The sequence below is a fragment of the Cucumis melo genome, chromosome 2 (genome assembly GCF_025177605.1).
Source record: "Cucumis melo cultivar AY chromosome 2, USDA_Cmelo_AY_1.0, whole genome shotgun sequence".
Taxonomy (NCBI): Eukaryota; Viridiplantae; Streptophyta; class Magnoliopsida; order Cucurbitales; family Cucurbitaceae; genus Cucumis; species Cucumis melo.
Window position 1 is genome coordinate 11,357,561 of NC_066858.1, and position 24,990 is coordinate 11,382,550.

General features: G+C 34.3%; 1 protein-coding gene across 3 annotated transcripts in view; it reads right to left on the reverse strand.

The window, feature by feature from the left end:
- LOC103487247 (sterol 3-beta-glucosyltransferase UGT80A2-like) overlaps window positions 1–16,985 on the reverse strand; it is a 43,326-nt gene extending 26,341 nt beyond the window's left edge. The window contains exons 1-4 of one of the 3 annotated variants that reach the window (XM_008445508.3): window positions 16,710–16,983; window positions 11,027–11,199; window positions 10,111–10,353; window positions 7,697–7,808 (exon numbers count right to left, since the gene is read on the reverse strand). In XM_008445508.3, coding sequence (XP_008443730.2) covers window positions 7,697–7,808; window positions 10,111–10,353; window positions 11,027–11,199; window positions 16,710–16,833 — 652 coding nt within the window. In that variant the 5' untranslated portion in view covers window positions 16,834–16,983. Of the gene's footprint in view, window positions 1–7,696; window positions 7,809–10,110; window positions 10,354–11,026; window positions 11,200–16,709 lie in introns of all 3 variants that reach the window. The other 2 variants (XM_017044323.2, XM_051081829.1) reach the window with 2 other exon arrangements.
- Between the last annotated feature and the right edge of the window lie 8,005 nt (window positions 16,986–24,990).

The window sequence follows — 24,990 nt, forward strand, 5'->3', positions numbered from 1 at the left end:
ACTGGAGATAGTGTTGTATATTTAAATGTGATTTAAATATTAAAATTATGAATTTGGATTCATATTCAGAAACTCAAAAATGATGGAAATAGTCAAAATTGAAAAAAGTCAAAATATTGACTTTTGACTTTGAAAAGTCAAACTTTGACCGACTTTATTTTCAAATGTGATTTGAATTTCGAAAATGAATGCAGATTCAGGCCCGAGAGATCGGAATTAGTCAAGAAGGACAAAATGGTGACTTTTACTTACATGGTCAAATGAACATATTACCCTAGGACTAAAGTTTGTGGAAAAATCCAACATTTTGTTGGATAATCCCACAAACACTTGGTGGGATAAGTGGCTTGGATGTGAACACCTACCTACTAAGTCCCACCTCCTTTTTCCACTCTCCCTCTCATAATTCCTTCTCTTATCGGGTCCCACAACCCAATTCTCCAAGTCCAGAGAATAGCGTGTCAACACTAGAGATGGTCTCGGGTTCGAGTTTGTGAGGAGACTACAAAGAACGGGAAGCTACAAAGATATGTATTTGATAAACCCTAATTTCTAATTAATTAGGGTAGACGTTGCATGTTATTTCTAAATAGTTTAATACAATTAGGGTAAAATTGATCCGTAATTCTGCTGCACATGTTTACTACTTTCCATCACAAAACTGTGAAGTCCTCTAGATTCATGTCCTTTCAAATAGTTTTCTTTGATACAAGATCTTGAAACAGGTAATAGCCAGGAAAGAATGAGACACAACAATAAGGTCACGAGTGATTTGACTACTAGAGATCACGTCAACTGAGGTAAATGAAGGACGGATGTCAGAGAGGGATAGGGTGAGATTTACAGTGCCAGATCCAATAACAGGGAACTTGATCCATTTGCTAAGGTAACACTGGTAACAATGGATGGTGATATGAGCAGTAGCACTAGAGTTTATGGCCCATTGTGTAGAGAAGGAAAAGAGACAATGATTTATGTTATCTGAATTAGCAATGATTGTAATAGGGGCACATGTTAATGATGAAGGAGATACTTTCGACGAGTTTTGGTACTTTTGAGATTTAGTATACAAATCATGGATAGATTGAGCCCGCAATTAAACCAAATTAGACATCACTATGGGATCTTGTTCGTCCAAAAGATAGTACAACCAACACCAACAAGCCACACCAAACCAGATAAGCATAAAACAGTCACAAAACGAGCAAAAACCAGTCACATAACGAGCAAAAAATAACCAAAAAAAATATAACAAAAAAGCCACAACCCCTAGAAACAATCGAATTTCTTTCAAATATCGTCACACCCGAATAGATTTCAACAGTACCGAAGGCATAAACTGACAGGAAACCAAGATCTGAGATGCACCTAACCAACGACAGCCCAAATTGGAAGAAAACAGCAACAAACCCTAAGAACAAAAAGGGTACTTATCCATAAAACCTCACACCCGATTAGATTTCAGAGGAACCAATAGGAAAATACAAATGGAGACGAACCCAACCTTAAACCCCAACGAAATGTAGCTGTCAAAGAATAAACAAATAGATGAATGTTTTAAACCTTAGATGTCTTTGATACAATTACGTAGTTAAAGCGAAATATGAAATAACTCCCTTACTTCATTCTATAAAATAGAGTTCAATTTATATCGGCATACATGGAAACCCTAAATAAAGAATAGTAAATTACAACAAAGAACAAAAAACTAATAAGCTCCTATAGTTACATATATACTATAACACTCTATATGTTAGAGATCAACTTACACATTGGCATCTCGATTAAGGCATTCGAGTTTTTCTTATCTCAAGTATTTATTTCCTGATTCTATTTAAAGGAATTGCTTGCTCGTTGTTTAACTGTGAAAGTTGCATTTTAGCAAAACACCATTGTTCCACTTATTTTCCTAAGCCTTATAAATCTTCTAATCCTTTTTATATGAACCTTAAAAAATTCATACTCCTAATGGAAAGAAATGGTTTATTACTTTTATTGACAACCATACTCATCTAACTTAGGTATATTTAATGAAAATAAAAATATGAGGCGATAAACATTTTAAAACATTTTTACAACATGATTGAAACCCAATTTCAAACCAAAATTTGTATTTTACTTTCTAATAATGGAACTTAGTATTTGAATGAATCTTTAGGGCGTTTCTTAGAGAAAAAGGTATTGTCCATGAATCTACACGTCAGGATACTCCCCACCAAAATGGAATTGTTGAACAGAAAAATAGGCATTTACTCAAAGTAGTACGTGCTATAATGTTTTCCATGAATTGTCCCAAAATATTTACAAGGAGATGCTATTCTTACAACTACCTATCTCATAAATAGGATGCCCATAAAGATCTTGAATTTCAAAACTTCTATTGATAAAAAACTTATTTCCCACAACCACGCATATATTCTAATATACCTAGTTTTTGGGTGTACTACTTGTGTTCACATTCCCTAGTCACCTTTGATCCAAGCTTGATCCAAGGGCTATTAAATGCATATTCTTGGGTAACTCTTCCAATAAAAAGGGTTATAAATGTTTTGATCCTCGAACCAAAAAAAGTTTTTGTGACTATGGATGTGTCATTTTTAGAAAATCAACCATATTTTACCCAAAATTCTCTTCATGGAGTGAAACACAATATAGAAGAAAATTTTTGGGATGTTTGTGTTTCCCTTCCTAGCCTTACTTGTCCCATTGTTACTAACCCTTCAATGCCAGGTGTAGACAATTCTCAATAAGGGGGAGAAATACTACCAAATGATCATATTGATCAAGTTCCTGAGTTTGAGTTTTACGGTAGAAGAAAATGCAATTAAAGGAACCAAGTCCAGATGGATAATTCTTCACATAACCAATTTGAGGCTTTAAGAAATGAAATTGAAGAACTTGGTAACTTTACTACCATTCCCACTTCTAACCTTGATAATATTTCTGAATCGATGTCGATTGTGTCTGACCTTGATGTTCCTATAGCCATTCGAAAAGGCATCGGGAATTGTACCAAATACCCTATCGCACCAAAATCTGTCAGTCATAAAGCTTTCGAAACTACATGGTCCATTGATCCTTAAGGCCGGTTTTCCATTAAGTCTCTTTCGGCTCACTTAAAATCCATCTCCCCAATAGATAAACGTCTTTTTTCAGCAATTTGGAAAACCAGTAGCCCATGAAGAATTAACATTTTGATTTGGAAGATGGTCTTTGGGTCCCTCAATAGCTCAAAAATTTTGCAAAAGAAAGCCCCCAATAAAAGCCTCTCCCTCTCAATCTGCCTATATGTTTGAAGGCTAGTGAGAATCTTTCTCATATTTTCTTGAACTGTCCTGTCTCTTCATTTTACTGGGTAAGGATTTTCTCCTTGTTCAATTTAGCTTGGGTATTTGCATTCACTAAGTACTAGTGTGGCTCAACTTCTGATGGGTCCAAGTTTGCCCAAAAAATCAAGTATCATATGGGAAAATTTGTCAAAAGCCTAACTTTCAGAATTAAGGTTTGATCAAAATCAACGTATCTTCCATGATAAAGCAAGACCAAGGGCAGAAATTATGCATGTAGCAGATCTTAATGTTGCAGCTTGGTGTTCCCTTAAAAAGGAGTTCGTTAATTATTCCATCCAAGACATTTACCTTAACTAGGCTGCTTTTCTTTCTCAACCTGCCTAATTGTTGCTGCATCAGATTCAATGTTTGCAGATTACACAGCCTAAAGCTCTCTATTGTTTTCTGAAGCCTTGAAGGATTGCCCCTGTTTTACTCTTTAATTTTGAGTTTTTTTTGACCTCCCCATTTGTTTCTTGCTGTTTTTTCCGGTCCCATATTGTTTTCTGGACCTGTATAACAAGCTGGATGCTTTTAGTATTGTTTCTTTGTTGGTTCGTTTTTGTTTGTACTCCAGATATGATGCTTGACGCTAAGGAAGTGTCAAGCTAATTGAGATGTCTGGGTGCACCACCTGATCCCTATAGGACACTCTTGATTACTACTTATTTATTGCTCACTTTGTATAAATATTCTTGTATTTTGAGTTATTATTAATAAAGAAGCTTTTGTCTTGGTTTCAAAAAAAAAAAGATAAATAACTTGTTTATTTCAAGAAATACATATGAATTTTTAGACGATCCAAATTGGAAAGCATCAGTTATGGAAGATATGCATGCTCAAAAACAAAATGGCACTAGGGAAATAGTAGAGCTACCAAAGGTTTCACTAAGACATATGGGATTGATTATCAAGAACTTTTGCTCCGGTAGCTAAAATTAACTTTATTGGAGTTCTTTTGTCTTCTGCAACTAAATGTGAAAAATGCATTCCTTAATGACGAACTTGATGAAGAAGTTTTTATGAGCTTCCACCAAGTTTTGAAAAGGAACTTGGACAAAGTAGAATCTGCAAACTAAAAAATCTCTCTATGGCCTTAAATAGTCTCTGAGAGCTTAGTTTGAGCATTTTGGTAAAGTCGTGTCCAGTTATGGATTCCGTCAAAGTAAAACAGATCATACTATGTTTTGTAAACACTCCGAGAATAATAAAATCTCAATTTTAATTGTCAATGTAGATGATATTATTCTCATAGGTGATGATTGAAGCAAGTTTGGCAAAATTCAAGAAAAGCCTTACAAATGAGTTTCAAATAAAGGACTTGGGACATTGAAATATTTTATTGGCATTTGCAAGATGAAAGAAAGGCATCTTTGTCAATCAACGAAAGTATATTTTGGACTTGCTTGAAGAAACAAGGTTACTTGGCTGCAAGTAGCAGATACTCCTATTGAACCAAATTTGAAGCTACAAATAGCTAAAGCAAAGGAAATCAAAGATAAGAAGTGATATCAGAGACTTGTTGGAAGGTTAATTTATCTGTCTCATATGCGTCTTGACTACATATGCTGTACGTATGGTGATTCAATTTATCATGCACCTGGACCACATTTTGAGGTTGCAGATAGGATTTTGAGATGTCTAAAAGGAACTCCTAGAAAAGGTATTTTATTTAAAAAACACAACCATTCCCAAATAGAAGTCTATACCGATGCAGATTGGGCAAGGAGTACCACAAATAGAAAGTCCACCTCAACTTATCGTTCCTTTGTTAGAGGAAACCTTGTTACATGGAGAAGCAAAAAAGCATAATGTAGAGACCAGTAGCAATGCTGAAGCTGAGATGAGAGCTTTAACACATGGAACTTGTGTAGGTATATAGATCAAAAGAATTCTTAAAATAAGAAATATCCTCGGTGGATTTTCACTGGCAACAATCGAATTGAAGGATGAATTTCGAGGAAATTTTTCTATCTTAATTTAAGTGATATTGAAGTTGTTGAAGAACCTACAATCATTCAAAATGCTCTCTATATCAAGGATTTCTCAAATTCGATTGACTTAGCAAGAATCGATCAAGTTTTAAAAGATGAAGGCTTAGATTTGAATGTCTTAAATCCGAAATGGGATTTTCTCACTTTGTCTGTTTCAAAGTCGGGCTTCTCGAGAAATCCTTATGCTGACTTCAACAGCAAATTTGTTCCTCATCCCTCCAAATTCATCCTCCCACCGCATCAAAATTGAAAGAGATTCAAATTTGAAGGGAGCCTGAAAGGAGAAGACGAAGAGTTGCTTTCACAAAGGAGAGAAAATTGTGGCCAAGACATTTGCTCTGCCCAATGAGAATCCAAGAGTCACACTTCCTTTAAACAAACGTTTAATTCCTCTCAAATTAATTCGATTGATACTTCAATAGAGGAAGGCTAAATGGCAAAATGTCACACGTCAGGCATTCAAACGACAGTTTGCCCATTGCGCCATCGAAGCATTTAGTTCCCTTCCCATTGGGTGCACCAAATCCCTTCAGAGTTTCCTTCAATCAAGCCTCTATCAAATCTTCATCTTCAGGTTCCTTCTCCTCTTCTGCTCTCTAGTCCTCCACAAGATTAGGGTCAAGATTAAAATTGAAAAGAAAGAACTCTTCAAAGGTTTTCCCACATTGTCTCAAGCCATTTCCGAAGTATTTCATTCGGAAAAAAAAAAAAAAAAAAAAAAAAAAAAAAAAAACTTCGATTAAACGATCATTAAGGGCCCAAATGATTGAAGATGAAGTTCTTGACTGGTTAAAGGAAAAACGCGTTGATTCTCAAACCTCAGTACATTTCAGCAATTCCAAGATGTTTTTAGAGGCTAATCTAGTCAAGATGCACGTAAGCTGGTCGGACACTCACGGATATCAAAAAAATGTTTTTAGAGGCTAATCTAGACATATTGGAAATTCGTTGCACGCAAATACAAGCTCTAGCAGGTTCTACCAAGTCAGAATCTCATTCTTCCCATCCATCACAGTTTAAGTACTTTAAGTTTTCGAATTCGAAGGTGAAATTTTTAAGGAGCTCTCTGAGCAAAACCCCTCTTAATCCCTCTAGAAAGAAGGGTGAATGTAGTCCCCCCACATGTTGAACCAACTTTTGTCTTTCCATGAATTCTCTTCATGTGGGTGAGCGAGTAGAGCCTTGTTGATTGTGGTAGCTTGCTTCATATGTGTTTAGTCTGCAATTTTCTGGCTTGCCAAGGAGAGTATCTACTGGGATTTGATCTTTTGGGAACAAATTTTGTTTGTTTGGAAGATTTGTTCGAGTTCCTATGGGTATTGGATAGCATTGGTAAGACACTTTTGATGCAGTCGATTGCTTCTTCTTGGCATTTCTCTTTATCCTTTCATCTTGAAGGTTTGGTCATGCAAGATTTTAGATTCGAATGGCCTCCTTCTAAAAGAGATTTCAAGTTTTTCCTTTGTATTTAGACTACGGATGTTTTGTCTTTGAGTGGCTTTGATTTCCTTGTTGTTTTTCTGTTTGAATTCGTTGTTAGGTTGCCATCAATTTTATGTTGCCTAAGCATAGTTTGTTTTAGTCTTGTATTCTCCCCTAGTTCTTTTTGCTCTGACTTCTGAGTACAATACTCTTCTACATTGAGTTTAAATCGCATTTATTATTATTAAAAAAGAGGCTTATTTCCGTTTCAAAAGAAAAATACTTAGAAGAAACGAAGGTTCCACAAAAAATGTCTATTCGAATTTAGTGTGACAACAAGGCTGTCATTTCTATTGCTCATAATGCACTCCTACATGATAGAACAAAACACATTGAAGTTGATAAGCATTTTATCAAAGAGAAGGTTGATACAATATGCATCCTATACCTTCCAACTACAGAGTAAGTCGCTAATGTACTAGCCAAAACAAAGAAACAAATTGACAGAATGATTGACAAGCTGGCAACGAAAGATATCTTTAAATCATCTTGAGGGGGAGTGTTGGGTTTCCTATTATTTAGACATAAATTATGTGTAGATATTCTTTGTTAATATTTTCCTTTTGTGTTGTTTTCCTCTTTCCTTATTTGTAATGAGTCTCTTCTTTATAAGAGGTCCTATGTTGCATATATGAATTATTAATAAAAAAATTAAAATTTCTCTTAATGTCTCCAAGTTCAATAATTTCTTTCAATTCTAGCTCACGTTTTTTTATTTACTCAAATAAAAATGCTCCAAAATTATCTATCTCAGCATATTTTAAAAAACAAATGGGCATGTCCTTCCTATAATAGTTTTAACACTCGTTCTTAACTACTACTGATGTGTTCATCACCATAGTTTGTTGAATGTGATAAAAAAAGAAAAAAGAAATTAATCAGAACACTCACAGTCGGCAAGAACTTTAGCATCTCCTCCTAAAGGAAAGAACTCCAGTCCAGTAGAGAGTACAAAATCTTTAAAATTTGCATGAGTGGCCAATCTAACTCTGTGGCCATGCTCCTGAAAGTAATGCATCATCTCTGTCAACTTAAAATTAACTTGATCAATCGAAGTTTATTGAAGAGAGCCTGTATTTGCATAATTTTGTAAAATAAGAGCCATAGTAAGTCCCCACAATAATAATAATACATACAGATCACAAATTATTTCGTCCTCTCGTGTCAAATGTTATTCAAGAAGCCAAAATATTTTTACGAAATCCAAGAGATTTTATTTAGAAAACCAATTCCAAGGTTGCAACAATAAAAAGAGAAAAAAGTACAAATTAAAGGGCAAATTTCCAATATTACAGTAGTATGTATTCCTATCACTCATATTCTAGCACGTCACTAAATAATATATTAATTTATTTCATAAACCCTACGCTATTCTTAAATGTTATTACTAAGGCAAGCAAAATTGCCAGTTTCATATATGATGATGAGGCACTGCCAGCAGAACAAATCAGGATCATATATTTTTGAGGTCCGATAATATATTTTAGAAGCTAAAAAATTATGTTATAAATATATAATAAAAAACTATTAAAGCTATTATTAATATATATTAATATGTTACGGTTTGCATTATTCTCTAAGATCATATTGACTAACAAAAAAGCAACCTGGCAGTTCCTTTAGGCTTGAAGATTTGGCAAAGTATATTATTTACATATTAACTTTTTGATGATTGGAAATGTGATGAAGCATTTCCTTTTCATTTCTTCTCTTCCCTTTATCTATAATCCTTCTCCTTCTCGAGTGACCTTATCGCTGTGCAACGTTTAGATTTGAAGTGAAGCGAGAAATCAAGAGGTGACACAGTATGGGCATCATAGATCTACTTGTAAAGGGTGCTACACACCCATGAAGAAATTGCCAACGGAAAATTCACCATAGTCGCTGAGAAATATACAGTTGCTCCTAGCATGTAGCCTAAACCTCACTGCTTTGCATCTGATATGAAATACCCTTGAACAAGAGAAGTGGGATCTGAAGGTGTTGAGCTCATTCTACAATGGATATTTGTCGTCATTGCTGTTGGTGTTGAAAAAGGAAAAAGGAAAGATTGAGTATTATAGTTGCTGCTCCTATACCCAAAAGGAAGAGAAATAGAGACAGAGGGAGGCTATAGGTTTTTCAAGAGAAAATGGTGATGAGCTCTCCTTTCCAATCTAATAATGCAAAAGGGAAGAAGGAATAAAGAAGAGATGGAAAAAAGGGGAGAGAGAGGGAGGGAGGGGAAATACCACATCACATTACAGTGTCTAATTATCCAAAGTTCAATATGTAATCAACAAAACTTACGGAATCATCAAGCTAAGTCAACAAATAATTGCCGTATTATTGATTTCTTCGTTAATAACAATCAATTTGACTATTTATAGTCATTTTTTCAAACTTCAAAGACTGCAGCATAGCTTTTGATATTTTTCAGAGACCAAATAAACATCAATTTCAAATCTCAAGAACTAAAAGTGTAGCATCCAATTATGGATTTATACCTGTTCATACTCTAAACTGCAATTATGGATTTAATTATTTATCGTCGTTATTCCAATAATCTTTTTTTATGTTCTATTCTAAAATGAATTTTTATAAATCATTTTGGATAAAAATACAATTTTGATCACTGTAGTTAGAATTTGTTTATATTTTGTTCTATAAATCATAACCGACCTCTAGTTCTTGTGATTTAGAAAATGCGGGAAAGAACTCTCTAATCACACTATTTTCTCCCTCAAAAAAAAATAAAAAAAATAAAATAGTAGTTTACTGATGTGCCAGTACAACTGTGTCATTTTCTTTTCCACAATGATATTCTTTCTTTCTCAAAAGATTCTAGCATTTATATAAATGGTTCGACTTTAGTTTCAAGAAGTATCCTAAAATCTTCCAGTAATGATATTTTTTTCTATTACTTGAAAGTTAAAATGCTAAGGTGTGTCATGTAATGAGTTATCAGGAACTTCACAACAATTCGATGTTATAAGGGATAGCTCCACAAGTTTATGCATAGTATAACTCATCCAAGAATATATCTGAATAAAAGCACATGTTGCCTGCCAATGGTGATAAAATTATTTATTTTGACTATTTTTTTTAATGAAGAAACAAATTTTCATTGAGGAAAAAAAATGAGAGCACAAGAGCATCCAACAAACCAACCCCAAAAAAATGGTGATAAAAATCTTATCCAAAAAATTATGATAAAATTATTAAACCAACAATAAAAAAATAATACAAAAGAAAATAAAAAGAAAGATCATTAAAAGAAATATCAATAAGGAAATGATAAAAAGAACAGGAAAAGTAAATAAAACCTGTAAACGCTTCCCAATGGCAACAAAAGGTTGAACGTCTCCTCTTGTGCCAACTATGAGCATCACAATTTGTAATGGGGGGATGAATGAAACATTGGCTGTGTCTAGGGGTTCATCATCTACAGCTTCATCATCTAGAACACCGGTTTCAAAATGAAAACTTTCTGGTTGAATCCCTTCTGGAACTTCCATTTGGACAGTTCCATCATCCTTGACTGTGGCAACCCTTTTCAACCACCTGAGCTGCATCCACACTTTTGACTAAGAACTTTGGAAATCATAAAATTATAGTCAGAACAGAGAAGATTTTACACACATCGTAGGGAACTTTTATATAACCTATGGCGACGACGAGACTTCATACCATTGTAAAGTTCAAAGAACTTGAAAGTATAAGATGAAAATTGAAGAAAGATGGAATTGGTAGGGTCAACCTACCTCCAGTTAAGTTCATGGGTGCAAGAAGGACGATGCAAGAGAATTAGCATGATAAGTTACTAATTGTCAGAAGAGTATCAGTATAGGAGATGAAAAACATATGGGGGATATGCAGATTCATCATGTTGGATACTGAGAAAAAGTCCATACAAGATCGAATAGGGAAAGAGTCCATGAAATACTGAGTGTAAAGGAGAGGCTGAAATCTCTTGAAGAATCTGAAAATTATTCTTTTCACTCCCTGATTTTTAACATTATACAGAAACTACTGTCTAAATCGTTGTGAATATCATCTAGCATATTTCTCAAAATGCTTGGTTTAATATAACCATCTAGTTGTTGCATCACAATTAAGTGAGATCATGAGCTTTTAGTTGATTGTCAAAAAGACGTACATTTCCTGACAAAACATTCAGTCGTGCCTTTTGGAATCTAGAATATAAAATCGAAAGCCAACTCAAAAGAAAATATGACATACCTTCTTCCTTGAAGAAACTTTTTCATTAAAAATATTTGGCAGCAAATGATGCAATGCAAGACTCTGTCTTGACTTCCCCAACTCGGTAGGCTTAGTTGAACAAGAAACTAATTCCCTACCTACTGATGATCCATCTTGAGTACTATCTCCAGATGAATTCCTGTCAGTATTTCCTGAAACCATATTCGAAAACATATAGCTTTACACAAAATTCTAAGTTCCACAGTTATTTCATAGATGCTTCTGACCAGTATACAGCGAAGGCAATTGGTGAAAGATGCTTCTGGAATGGGTTATTTGGCAGATTTTTTTTAACAAAAAATAAGAAAGATTTTTTTATTTGACAGATTTTTTAACAACAGAGTCCACTAAACTATAACCAAAGGTAAGTTCTCTCTCCCTTTCTCTCTTTCCTTTCTCCTGTTTTCTCTCTCCTCCTCCTCCTTCCCTTCAACATCATCGCCAGCCCCTTCTCCTCTCCTGTAGACACTACTGTATGTTGAGATTTATCCAGGCTATCCTCTTCATTTTTCTAAAGAAAGTTTTGCCCACCTAGCAATCATTCATAAATTACAGGAATAGAAGTAAAAAGCAGCAAAATCGACAATTTATTTTTCTACATTTGGCATGAAGACGAAGCTTTTCACATAAAAGATGTTGAAGCTAATATTATTATGTCAATATCGATCTTTCAACTTAGGTGGTTCATCGATCTTTCAACTTAGGTGGTTCATCGATCTTTCAACTTAGGTGGTTCACCGATCTTTCAACTTAGGTGGTTCATCGAATCGGTAAAAGAAATGAATCGGTTTTCTGAGGAAGATTATTTCTAGAAGAAAGAAGAAGTTGAGGATGGAAGGGTCGAAATCTCCAAATAAAAAACTAAAAGTGGGTGGGTTTTGAGATGCAACGCATGGCCTCATACGGGTGGAAGATCATTTTTTCATATTCCAATCGGTGAAGATAAACAGGGATGGAAAAACTTCGGCAAAATGCTGAGAGATAACCATATGCTTTTCATGCATATGTAACCATTTTTCATTTGCTGCACTGCATCAATTGGAATTAAAGAAATTCCATCAGAATTCAAGTATGCATGAAGCAGTTCTAAATCAATTCTTCGGATTGATCATTTTCCACTTCATTATGGGTTAAAGAAAATTAGGGTTTATTGGATTTATTCCTATTTAATATTTTCCATATTTGTATTTTTCCCGTATTAGTATTTTGGTCTCTATTGATACACCAATGTAATAGATTATTATATACTTTGATTTATTCAATATATTGTATAAAATTATAATGTTTCCGCTTGTTGGGCTTCCAAAATATTTCAAGCCCACAATTAGCTTAAGAAGAATGTGTTTGGGAGTAATAGTTGGAGTAGTGCTTTTGGAAAAAAAAGATTTAGTTACAATTGATTTTGTAAAATGGATTTTTAAACAACCAAATTTATGTTTGGTAAACCATGTAAACCATGGATCAGGTGCACCACATCTCAACTAGATTGGCACCCCATAGCACCCTCATCATATCCAACCAAGCTAAAAACAAAAAACTAAGTGATTTTAAAACTATCAAATTAATAAAAATTGTAAAATCACTTTTGGTAACAAACTCTTAAAAATTGATTTTCATATATTTAAAATTAATCATTATGTTTATGCAAAAAGTGATTTTAAAACTATGAAATTACTAAAAGGGTATTTTGGGTATTTCAAAAATTATATAAAATAAGATGGTGATTCTCGATTAATCACTACCAAAATTACTCTAAGTTTTTAGGTCAATTGGTGATTTAAGATGGTATCAAAGCCAAGTAGATTCAAGACGTCCTGTTTTATTTCCTCCACTAGTTTTTAAAAGGAAACGAAACTCATTATAAAAATGAGGCAGAGAACAAAGTACGAGAGGGTTATACAATGAGCAATTAAAGAACTAGGGATCAATAGACGCACCCGGGCATCTCAACTAGGTTGACACCCCCTTAGCGCCTTTATCATATCCGTAAAATAGAGAAATGAAATGACATAAAGCTAGTAAAAGTGGTCCAAAACATAAGACCTCTACCTCAGTAGCCTATCATGATCAAAAGACTAAAAGACAAATTTAAACCAGGCAAAAACAGGGCCCTAGCCTAACTCTCCTTGTTGGATTCAAAATGACTAAACAATAAAAGCTTGCCAGTTGAGATGAATGTCTTGTGTGGAGTAATCCTAGAATCCTTCGACCATGGAGCACCATGATGAAGCACTTGAACGGGCATACTCAATTCGATTGAACAATACTGAAGTCGTATTGTGTAAAACACGTTGATTTCTTTCAAACCATATTTCTACCAATAAAGACTTGACTACATTGCACCATAGTATTAATGAGGTTTTCTTTAAATTTGGTCCAGAGATAATCTGCTACAGCTTCCATCAAAAACCCATCTGAAATTAAAATTTTGCAGCAGCCTACACCAACAGTTCACTGCATAAGGACACTCAAAAAAATAGGTTGTGAAGATCTTCTTGATTCATACAACATAGATGGCACATATGAGTAGATAGGCAATGAGAGGAAAGCTCTTTTTGTAGTGAAGAGGCACAATTTAAATTCCCTTGGAACATAATCCACACGGATATGTTGACTCTTTTAGGGCTCTTAGTTTCCAAAGCCCTCTGAATAAAGAAACATCAATGGGAGAAACAAATGATAGATGAGTAACATAGAATTTAACGGTGAAGTGGTCACTTGGTTCAAGGGACCAAACTTTCTTGTCTGGGTTAGAATTTACCATTATTCCCATTTAAAGAAATCACCAGTGGTTGAAAGTCAACAATCTCCTCCTCTTTTAATAATCTTCTAAAGTAAACCACTCAGAAGCTAGTTTGGCTATCCAGTGCTCAGAAAATGACCCTTTAGGCAAGAGGGCAATATGAAATAATCTAGGGAACTACTCTCTGTTGCCAAATCCAGCTGCTCATCCTTATCTTCTTCATTTGTCAAAGCTTTCAGCAAGCTCTCTTCAATATGTTACCTGGCCTTTTCACTGTCAATGTTCCATTTTTTCAGCTGAATATTGATTTCCACTTGTTATAGATCTCTATATGAAGATCTATGTTTCTATACCAAAAGTTCTTGGTTCTGTCTTCGTGGATTTGTGTTTCTAACCTAGAAGTTCTTGTTTCGTTCTTCGTAGGTTTTTGGTTCTATCCCAAATATGTTGATTTGATTTGGAAGTTTTCTTCGCAAACTCAAGTTGTTCGCTACCACCTTGAGTTTGAGGGAGTAGGTAGGGTGTTAAAGGAAATTAAGGTTTATTAGTTTTACTCGTATTATTATTTTCCATATTTGTATTTTTCCTTTATTAGTATTTCGGTCTCTATTTATTTACCTATGTAATGCGTTGTTATTATGTAATTTCATTTATTCAATATATTGTATAAAATTATCATTAATGTGTATTTGACATTCAACATGCATTTTTCTCTCGGAAATCTTTCTCCGTAGATCAATAGGATGAAAGGCACTGCCCAAGTGGTGACTTCAAAGAAACCATGTTCGTGTGTGTTCCATCTTTAAAAGAAAAATACATACTTCAACCCAACAATCAAATCTGCAAAGAAAACAGTCTCCTCATTTTTACACAGCATCAAGGCCTTGTCAGCAACAATGGGGTTAATAACACATCTTCCTTCAGAACCTCAAAAATATTTGTCCATTTTCCATAAAAATCAAGTCTAGTGCTATGATATGCTTCCATTAAACTCCACAAATTCTTCCTTTTTTCACTCTATATACTACAAATTCTAATTGTTCCCCTCGATTCAAAGCTCTCAAAACAGCAAAAGAACCAAATCCCCACAAGATCCAACCATAATCATGAAAGGGCAATGAAATAGAAGATGTAAAAGAACCCCCTCCATCATAGAAAAAAACATTTTATTTTCAGCCAAACACCAAACAACTTAGAAAATCAATCTAAGATTGAGCAAACAAACCCCCAAGAATGTGAATCACGATCCTCAAACATCCCCTTTAAAATTTGGTACCACATCCCACGGTGACCTAACACAAATGCTATAGAACTCTCTCCTGCCAAACCTATAATGAAGACCCATTATTCTCAAGCTACAAGAAATACCCCCCAACAAAGAAAAGAAAAATAAATAAATAAATAACAAAAAGAAATGTGTGCTATAGCAAATCTCTTCTCCTATCCCTATTCAACAAAGGCCCACAGAATCCAACAAAGAATGAGGAAAAATTACCTAAAGAAGGTAAGACATAAACCTCAGCACATCTTATAGATGAATAGTCCAAGCAAGGGGACATAGTACAAAAAGAACTCCTGCATAACGAACAAATATCCCAAAAATAGCTATTTGAGTTGTCCATACTTACACAGCAGTTTAAAACTAAGAGAGAAAGGAGGACCACAGAGGTAGTTTTCCCAAGATTTCTGGATGTGTCCTTGGACCTAAAACTCAAAGCCTCCTCAAAAGGCTTAGGACCTTATTTCCACCCATTGATAACTCTATGCCAAAGGGTAAAACAGCAAGGCCCCATTGAACAATTTCAATTGACCTATTCCCAAACCCGCAAAATCCAACAGCCTTGATACAGCCTCAGATTTAGGTCATGTTTACTAGTTCATAATAAAAATTGTTGTAATTGCAATGAGGTTCCATTGATGAATCAATCGCCAAGCATAATAGGTCTCAATCGCAAATGTAATTAGATTGCATTTAATCATGTTTACTTTGGCATTTTGCAAAAATAATAAGATTTCTTACTGTTACAGTTATTGACTTTTGTTATCTTTACTGTTTAGGGTCAATTGGTAACGGTATCTTTAATGGTATCAGTAATTTTGACAAATCCATATTTCTCCTATTGTAGCAGTAAAGATGAAAGTATCAGCTAATGGGTCTCACGTAATATTTAAATGCAATCGAATTGATCACCCTCAATTGTGCAATCTGATTGCGTTTATTGGTTACTGATTTGGTTGCAGGCTTTACATTCTATTATGATTACATAACACAAGTAAATAACAACAAACATAATTCAATGGAGTCCACTTTTCAAATTACCATTGATGAATTACGTTTTCAAGGAAGCAAACATGGACTTAATTAAATGAGAATTGTGGCGTCATCAACACCTTCCTAAAATCTTTAATAACCTTTTGTATAAATCAATTGGACATTTCCTTAGGAGAACAAAACTCTCGGCAGAAGTAGGCATGAGATAGGAACAAGTATGGTAAGGAGAAGTTTAGGAGGTTCATTATCACCAAACGCTATCACCACAGGTAATGTCATTCTCGATTTTCCGGTAGGGAGTGGTGATTGAATTATAAATTCAAGAGGGACCTTGGGTATTCAATGAATCTCTAGAAACTCTATTTCAAAGATTTTACAATTGAGCCTTAACAAGAAATTCTTGATCAAGAGATGTTGGGATGATTCTGGCATGGAGTAAAACTCTAATTAAGTAAATCGACGAATTACAAAATCCTAAATCCTGAAAAATTAAAACTACGTATTAAAAACTTTCTTATATACCATAATTCAATCCATCATATAGAACATAAAAAGAATTCTCAACTTGTAGAAAAATAGCAAATAGCCAATTAAAACAACAACAGACGTCAACCTCCTAAAATAAGAAAAGGAAAATAAAAACAAACCAGAAGAAGGGACAACCCGATCGCCGTCGCTGTCGCCATCGCCATCCGAGTCCATGGATACAGAGAAATCGCTAGAACGACCGGAAGAAGAATGGGAAAGATGGTCGATCTGCAATTGGTCCATGGAGTTTGAGGGAGGTTCGTTTAGGAAGAGAATGAAACTGAACCGTTTGAAGAACAAATGATCGGAGTAATTAGGGATAGTGGAAAATTTTCAAAGGTGGGTTGATTAAGTAGGTTGATCAAAAGAGTGAATTTGTAAAATGAGACCTGCTAGTGGAGGGGAGAATAGTAAAATGGGCAAGGGTGAGTTTGTAAATATCAAATAGGGAGATCAAAACCTGCTGGTGGACGGTTACCATTTCATTTCCTTGCCTGATTATTGAGGAAATAGTTATAAGGAAAAAGGATTATAATAATTAGTATAATAATATGTGTTTGGGGAAAAAATATAAAATGTAGTGTTAACTATAGTATGTGTTTGGGGGAGAGATTATGATAGTAGTGTTATAATAATATGTTTTTCCTATCACTTGTTCAACTATGCTACATTGACTTCTTTTGCAACACTATGTTACTTTTGCAACACTATGCTACATTGACTTCTTTTGCAACACTATGCTACTTTTGCAACACTATGCTACATTGACTTCTTTTGCAACTTCTTCTTCTTCTTCTTCTTCTTCTTCTGCAGCTTCTTCTTCTTCTTCTTCAAGCGAAAATAAAGATTTTATGAGCCAGTCAGGTCGAATGCAGGGATTTCTAATTAATGTTGAATCATAACGCCTATCAATATCTCATGCATATACAATATTTGGTATTCACAATATAAATATATAACTACTGTGAAATCCCAAACTTAACTCCAAGGCTCAAGAAAGAAGGGAAGGCAAGACTTCTCGAAATTTAGGTTCAATTGAAATGGAAGAGGAAGGGTTAAGGAAGGAATTTTTGAAACGTAAGTGTCATGGTTGTGGTGACAAAGTTTGGGTGTCATTGTAGCCATGAGATAAAAAAGTTAGGCTAAGTATGGAATAGGCGATCAAAAGTGTCTTGCAAACCTTCACGGGTCAACCAAGGCATTTTGAACCAAGGTGAAGCACCCAAACTAAGTGTTTTGGCTTATGCTAGACAACCAAAGCTTGTGTTAGGCAAGCAAGCTAGGCGGCAAAGAGTGTCAAAATAACCTCCAAAAGCTTGTGGCAGGCGGCCAAGGACATGCTAGTCGATCAAGCAAGACATTTTGAAGTTGAATGAGGCAGCCAACCTTTAAAGAGACCATGCGGCTAATGCAAGTCATACGACCAAGCCATGTAATCAAGGGCATGCAACCAAGGGTGGTAAGGATTGTCACACCTTCCCAGACCACCTACTCTTGACCCGAGAGACGGCATGAAGTTAGTCGATACTGTTTTTCACCTTGATGATACATGTTAACCCTAACTTCTTAAACTCTTACTTTTTAGTTTAAGGAATTTTAAGTGTAGCCCCACTTAATTCAATTTTATATAAAAACATATTTCATTAACTGCAAGTCGCTCCAATAAAGACCTATAACTGCACTCTTCATACTGCAAATATATTTATGTGTCCATGGATATAATCGATTAATAATAAGTCAACCCTTCACGAATCGCTCATAATTATAGTTAGGTTAAATTACCATTTTACTCCTTGTTATTACATCCAACTCCTAAAATCTCACCGATCCTCTAATGAACAGCCTGTTTATGTCCTACCATAAAACAAAACTCCCTCGTACAAATGAGGGGGAGTCCATTGCTCAAGACTTGAAGTACGCACTTAAGGGAGCAATTCTACTACTTACCCTGAGTAAGGGAATGAATGAATAAATTTCATCTTGTGTAGTTATATTTCCAGTTTAAACTTTGAGCATATTTCAAAATAGTAGACTTATTGAGTCGACGAATTTGGTCATTCTCACCCATACAGATTAAAAAAACTGCCCCCATATATAGAAATGAGTTTATAACTCACTCTGAATTAAAGGTTGAGCCACCTATGGTCATCTTATGAAATGTTAATCTCTTCAATTAACGGTGTTATGAATGGAGATTAATCATTTTTTTTCAATATTATACAAATTCTTTGTATAAGATACCCTCATTTGCATGTCTCCACATGAACGATAGAATCAATTAATTGTAATACTTTACAACTTTTGTAACAATTACAAAGTGAGTTATATTTGTAGTATCAGCAGAATAAGACACACAATCCTATTCATATACTACAGACCTCTACTTAAGCATGATTCACTTGTATGCTAACCACATACATGTTTAATTTACATAAAATAATCTTGGATCTTATGACAATACATCCCACGGTCTTTTTCATTAGGTCGCACCATGAGATTCTTATAATGCGCCTACATGTCTGTCTTAGAGCGACCTTACCAATCGGAGGGCTGCATTATAGGATTTGAAACACCAAGAACTCTATATATGGATAGGGTCTCTTTGATCGATTTTCATAATGACTTTCCACTTTCAAAATCATAATGATTCTTATCTCTGAGATCCGAAAATGGTGGGTTACACTTACAAGAATTACTAAGGAGTTAGTATATTCTCGACTGAAGTAGCATAACTAAATGCTTTAGGAATATGAGAGGTTATTCTAAACCTCTGAAATATCGTTGTGAAACATAATAATGATGGGTACATTATTAAAATTTGCTAAAGTAAATTAGTTCTTAAAGGATTATAGTTTTTCACTAAATAAAATATGTTTTATTTTCAGCATAAATAGCTTAATAGTACAACTCTTAGCTTCCTAAAAACTTAATGGCGACAATTATTTGACATGAAAATCAAACATAAATACAATACTAGTCATTGATGATTTAAGGTTTGTCTTAACTAAGGAATGTTCTCAAGCCCCAACCTCAAACGATAATCGAATTGTTGGGAAGCATATGATTGAAGAGTTAATGACAATGAAAAGTGTTGCACCCCACCCTAAAGCATCTCTTTACCAGACTCGAAATGTGACGTGAAGTCAATCGATATTGCCTCCTTTCTAAAAGACATCAGCCAACCCTTAACCTTTAACCTTTGTATGAAAAGACATGGAGATGGAAGCTAAAAGACATAAACTTTAAACACAACTAAGCAAAAACCTTTTTCATTAAACAAACTTTATATAAGTTTTATACAGACGTAACTTAACTTATATTTACATTAATAAACTCATTTCAGCTAATCTTAACCTAAGTTTTGGCTTATTTTAAAAGACCAACCAAACATAAGTTCAAACAAAAGGACACATACGATAGTAAAACAAAATCTTTCAACAGACATGTAACAGTGATTCAAGCTCTGAGGACATAGTCTTTACCTGGAAAGTGGAATAACATTTTGAAGAGTGTGAGCTAAACGAGCCTAGTGAGTGATAGGTTTCCTAAATAAATTTTTATAAACCTTGTTAAACAACTTTTCATAAACCTCTTAAATAGTAACATAAACAATAACATTAATACTTTAAACTTGATAAATATTTAAGAAACAATAATTTAAATCCTTGTTTTTCCTCATCGTAACCAAGTATATACTCCTAGGAGGTGGTAGAGTAATCTCAATACCAACTCCAAACTTTAGAGATGGGCATCTCCAATCCATGTTCCTGTGAAATAGGCGTCCCTACCTTTGATCCTAAAGATAAGTGTCCTTACCTTAATTCCTTGGTGCCCCTTAACCTACCTCGAAGAACTATTTAAGATATCTTAGATCCAAGGAAACATTTATAAAACCATGAGTTTCAAACCATTCAAGAATTCTTTTGCATGAAACAAACCTTTAAACATAACCATGCCTTGATAAACTCAATTTCCTTATAAACCATAAACATTTCTAGTAAATAAACATGCTTGAATAAATATCTTAATTAAATCACATACTTTGGAAATCATTCATAATTCAAATAGGCTAAACATTTAACTTGAAATCATACTTAAAACAGTAGCTTAAATAGCATGCTTTGAAATCATAAATTCATTTCACACTTATAGATACAAGCGTTAGATCCTTGATTTATAAATTTGCCTAAGCTCCCTAGCTCTTAAATTTCATTTAGAAACTTGACTCCTTTAAACATCCATAACACCTTTGAGAAAACGTTCTTCTATAAAGTTTCTTAATATTATCTTAACTTTCTTACCTCAAAATCTCAAACAAAAACTCCACAGAATGAATTTTGTAGCCCTCTTCAAATCAAGACTGTTCAAGTTCTTCCTAAATATGACCCTTCTCTTTTCTTTCAACTCAAACTTAACTTTCCTTCCTCAACTTAAATCAGCAGCCTCAAACTAAAAACTAGACTTACTTTATGAACTTTTGGGAGTAATTTCAACCAAAACGCATAAGTAAAATGGAAGAAATCCTCCTCCGAAGTTACTTATTTAAATCTGAATCTTTACATGAAACTTTCTTGACACTTCCTGCTTGCCAAAATTTAAGTTTCTGCATAGCTAAACACTTGGAATCCAATTCACCGAATACTGGCCTTTTAATGATTTCGGTCGAAAATGGTCTGAGATCAGCCCAAGGTCCCATTTAAACCATTTTTTGTTCCCACTCTCTGCCGGCACAACCCCAAGTTTTTCCTAAGATCCTTCAATTTCCTCTTTTACCTTCAATCTCGGTCGGACTTGTGCTTGAGATTGTCCAAGATCTCCTTAATTTCCTTTCTCTTCTTCTAATCTCGATAGAACAATCATCGAGTTTACCTCGGGATTACCCTTTTGTCCTAAATCTTGTTCAGGATTCCACTTGACTGCTCAAGATCCTTTACTTAAAGCTTTTTCATCCTTCATCTTTATTTGCCACAGTCCCGAGACTAACCTTCTTTCCTAACACGGGTCTCACAAAAAAAGCTCGTGTTTATTTGCCAACATGTTTGATATTTTAACAAAGAAACATGAATCCTTAGCCACGACTAAAGACATTATAGATTCATTGAGGGAGATATTCGATCAGCTATCATGGTCCTTAGACACAAAACAATTAAGCACATTTATACCAAGCAAATTAAAGAAGTAACCTTTATTAGAAAACATGTCTTGAACATGATGATGCATTTCAATATCACTGAAGTAAATGATGATCCATTCGATGAGGCTAATCAGGTGAGCTTTATTTTACAATCTCTTTTGAAGAGTTCTATACCATTTTAGATGAATGCATCTCTAAATAAGATAAGTTCACTCTGACCACCGTTTAGAGGAAGGGAAGTGGAAGCAAATGTTGCTACTATAGAGAAAGAGTTTATGAGAGGATCGTCTTCTAAAACTAAAGTGTGGCCTTCACAAATGAAGAAGGACAATGGAAGACTCTCAAGAATAGCAAGAAAAAACTTGTGAAAGGTAAATGTTACAACTGCAACCAAAATGAGCATTGATTGAGGAATTGCCCGAAGTACCTTGCTGAGAAGGAAGCACAAGGTAAATATGATTTACTAGTTGTTGAAATATGCTTAGTGGAATCTGATACGCTACAGGTAGACCTAGTGCATCAACTAAAATAGTTGATAAAACTACAGAGTCTAGTTAGTCACATCCTTCTCAAGAGTTGAGAGTGTCTTGAAGTAGTGGGAGGGTTGTTCATTAGCCTGGTCGTTACTCAGTTTTATCGAAAACCAAATCATCATACTTGATGATGGTTTAAAGGATTCATTGACTTATAAACAGGCAATGAATAATGTTCATTGTCTAACCGATGTTAAGAAATGACTAGCTATGCAATTTCAAATAAAACAGTTGGAAAATGTGAAATATATTACTCAAGATCCAAATTGTTCTTAGAACCACAAGAATAGAACATTAGCCATGTCTCAAGCATGGAATTCAAAAGTCTATGGAACAATGTCTTAAGATACCTAAAAAAGTTGAGGATATGAGACATATTCCCTTTGCTTCCATTGTTGGAAGTTTGAGGGATGCAATGTTATGTACTAGACCATGACATTGGCTACTTAGAAGGGATGAATTGTCATTAAGAATATCCTAAAATAGTTTAGGAAATCAAAAGACTTCGTGCTTGTTTATAGTGCACGGATTTGATCATTATTGGATACACTGATTATTATTTCTAAAGATGCTAGAAAGTCTATATTGAAATCAGTAGTCACCCTAAATGGAGAAGCAATGGTGTGAAGAAGCGTAAAATCAAATTATACTACCTTATCCGGGTTATTTTGCATCGTGATGACATTGTAGTAACCTCAATACTTGTTGAGCAAATTATGGCTATTTTGGTTTACAAAGTTCTTCACGGCTAAGGTGTTTTAAGACTACCTAAAGAGTTTAGGTTTACGAAGTTTGTGAACTAGGACAAGTGGGAGAATGTTTTAGTGTATACCCTAGTTAATTGCATTCATATGCTTATTGCACTCATATGTTTTATTGTGTCTGTCACACCCTGCCCTGCACGCGTTCTAATTTTCCATGTGAGATGCGGTATGATTTTGAGTATCTTTGACATGTCAAACGCCAAAACACTTAGCTTGAGGTACTTAGGCTCTACTTAATCGTCTAGTAGCTTTACCTTGACTTAACTTATAAACAAACCTTAGGTGATATACAAACTTAACACAATTAGAAGTAACCAAACTCAACTTTTACTACTCAAGTTATGTGATTACAACACTTTACAAGAATGCATAAAATAACACTTAGGGGCTGTTTGGGGGAAGAGTTAGTACTGTGGGCTTGGGTTAGCCCAATCCTAACCCCCGTTTGGCCCACGGTTTATAGAAACCCTAGTTTTAGGGTTTCCTAAATACGGTTTCCTTCTCCCCTAACCCGACATACGAAATCTTCAACGCGTGTTTCGTCTTCCCCTCAATCGTCATGTTAAACCCGTGTTTCGTCTTCCCTCATGAAATCCCATCAAATATATATTAAAATAATTATTAAATAATTAGGTACACGATTTGGCTACCTCAATTTTTTTTTCAAAATTTGGTATACGATCGTTTAGATTTGGCTACATGATCGTTCACATTTGGCTACACGATCGTTTAGATTTGGTTACACGATCGTTTAGATTTGGGGTTCCAAATCTAAACGATTTTTTTTCAAAATTTGGTATACGATCGTTTAGAATTGACTAGAAGATCATTTAGATTTGGCTACATGATCATTTAGATTTGACTATATTATCAGATTTGGCTGCACAATCATTTAGATTTGGGGTTCCAAATCTAAACGATTTTTTTTAAAATCTAAACGATCGTGTAGGTAAATCTAAATGATCGTGTAGCCAAATCTAAACGATCGTATAGCCAAATCTATGTTTGAAAATGTCCGCAAAGGATTTAGGATCCATTTGAAATTACAAGTTACATTTTTAATAAAACAAATTATCCATATATCACTATTCAAACATTTTCAAAATAATTTATTTATTAGCTTTTAAAAGGTAATTAACTATTCACATCTCATCTAATTATTTATTTTAAATCAAAAGAGCAATATACTTGAGTTTAGTTTAGTTTAGGCTACACCCAAGTCCATACTCACCATTTTTCCTACACATGCAAATAGCTCTAGATTTTAATTTATTGGATATAGTTATATGCAAATTAAATTGAAGACATTAAGATAAAATAACATGTTTAGTTTAGGCATAAAATCCAATACATATATAAGACTTTGTTTCTCCCACATATACTTATCCAAAGGAGCTTTTATTTCCCTCTAGCATTGACCATGTATTAATGCTTCACATGCACCACTGCATAAGAAGGGTTCTGCTTATTGGTAGATTCGTAGTTAGTCGAGTCAGATAATAACTCATTTGAAGTATTTATTCTTGAGTCCTCTATAGGTGGCAGACTTGATTAGATCCTTTCCTTTCCTCCTCCCTTTTATTCATATTTGTAAGGTTTGTAGGTTTACTATTATACAACTTTCTTCCCAGCCCACAAGCAGACACTAAATTTGACGCCAAAAGTTGAGCAAAGAAAATGCATACATGACAGTACAAGGAATGAATTTTTTTTAACAGAGAAAGAACGTGTGGTTTACAAAAGCGAAAACCTACACCTCAATTTAGTGCTTGTCACACACTCTATAAATATTATGAAAAGTTCAAACCGATAGAAAAATATATAGAATGATTATAGTTATGATTTGACATCGTATTAAAAAGTTAAAAAGTTTGTCATATAATATAGAATGGCTACAAATATAATGAAATATAGATACAAAACCAATTCTAAATAGATAAATGGAAAATGGGATTGAATGATGTATATT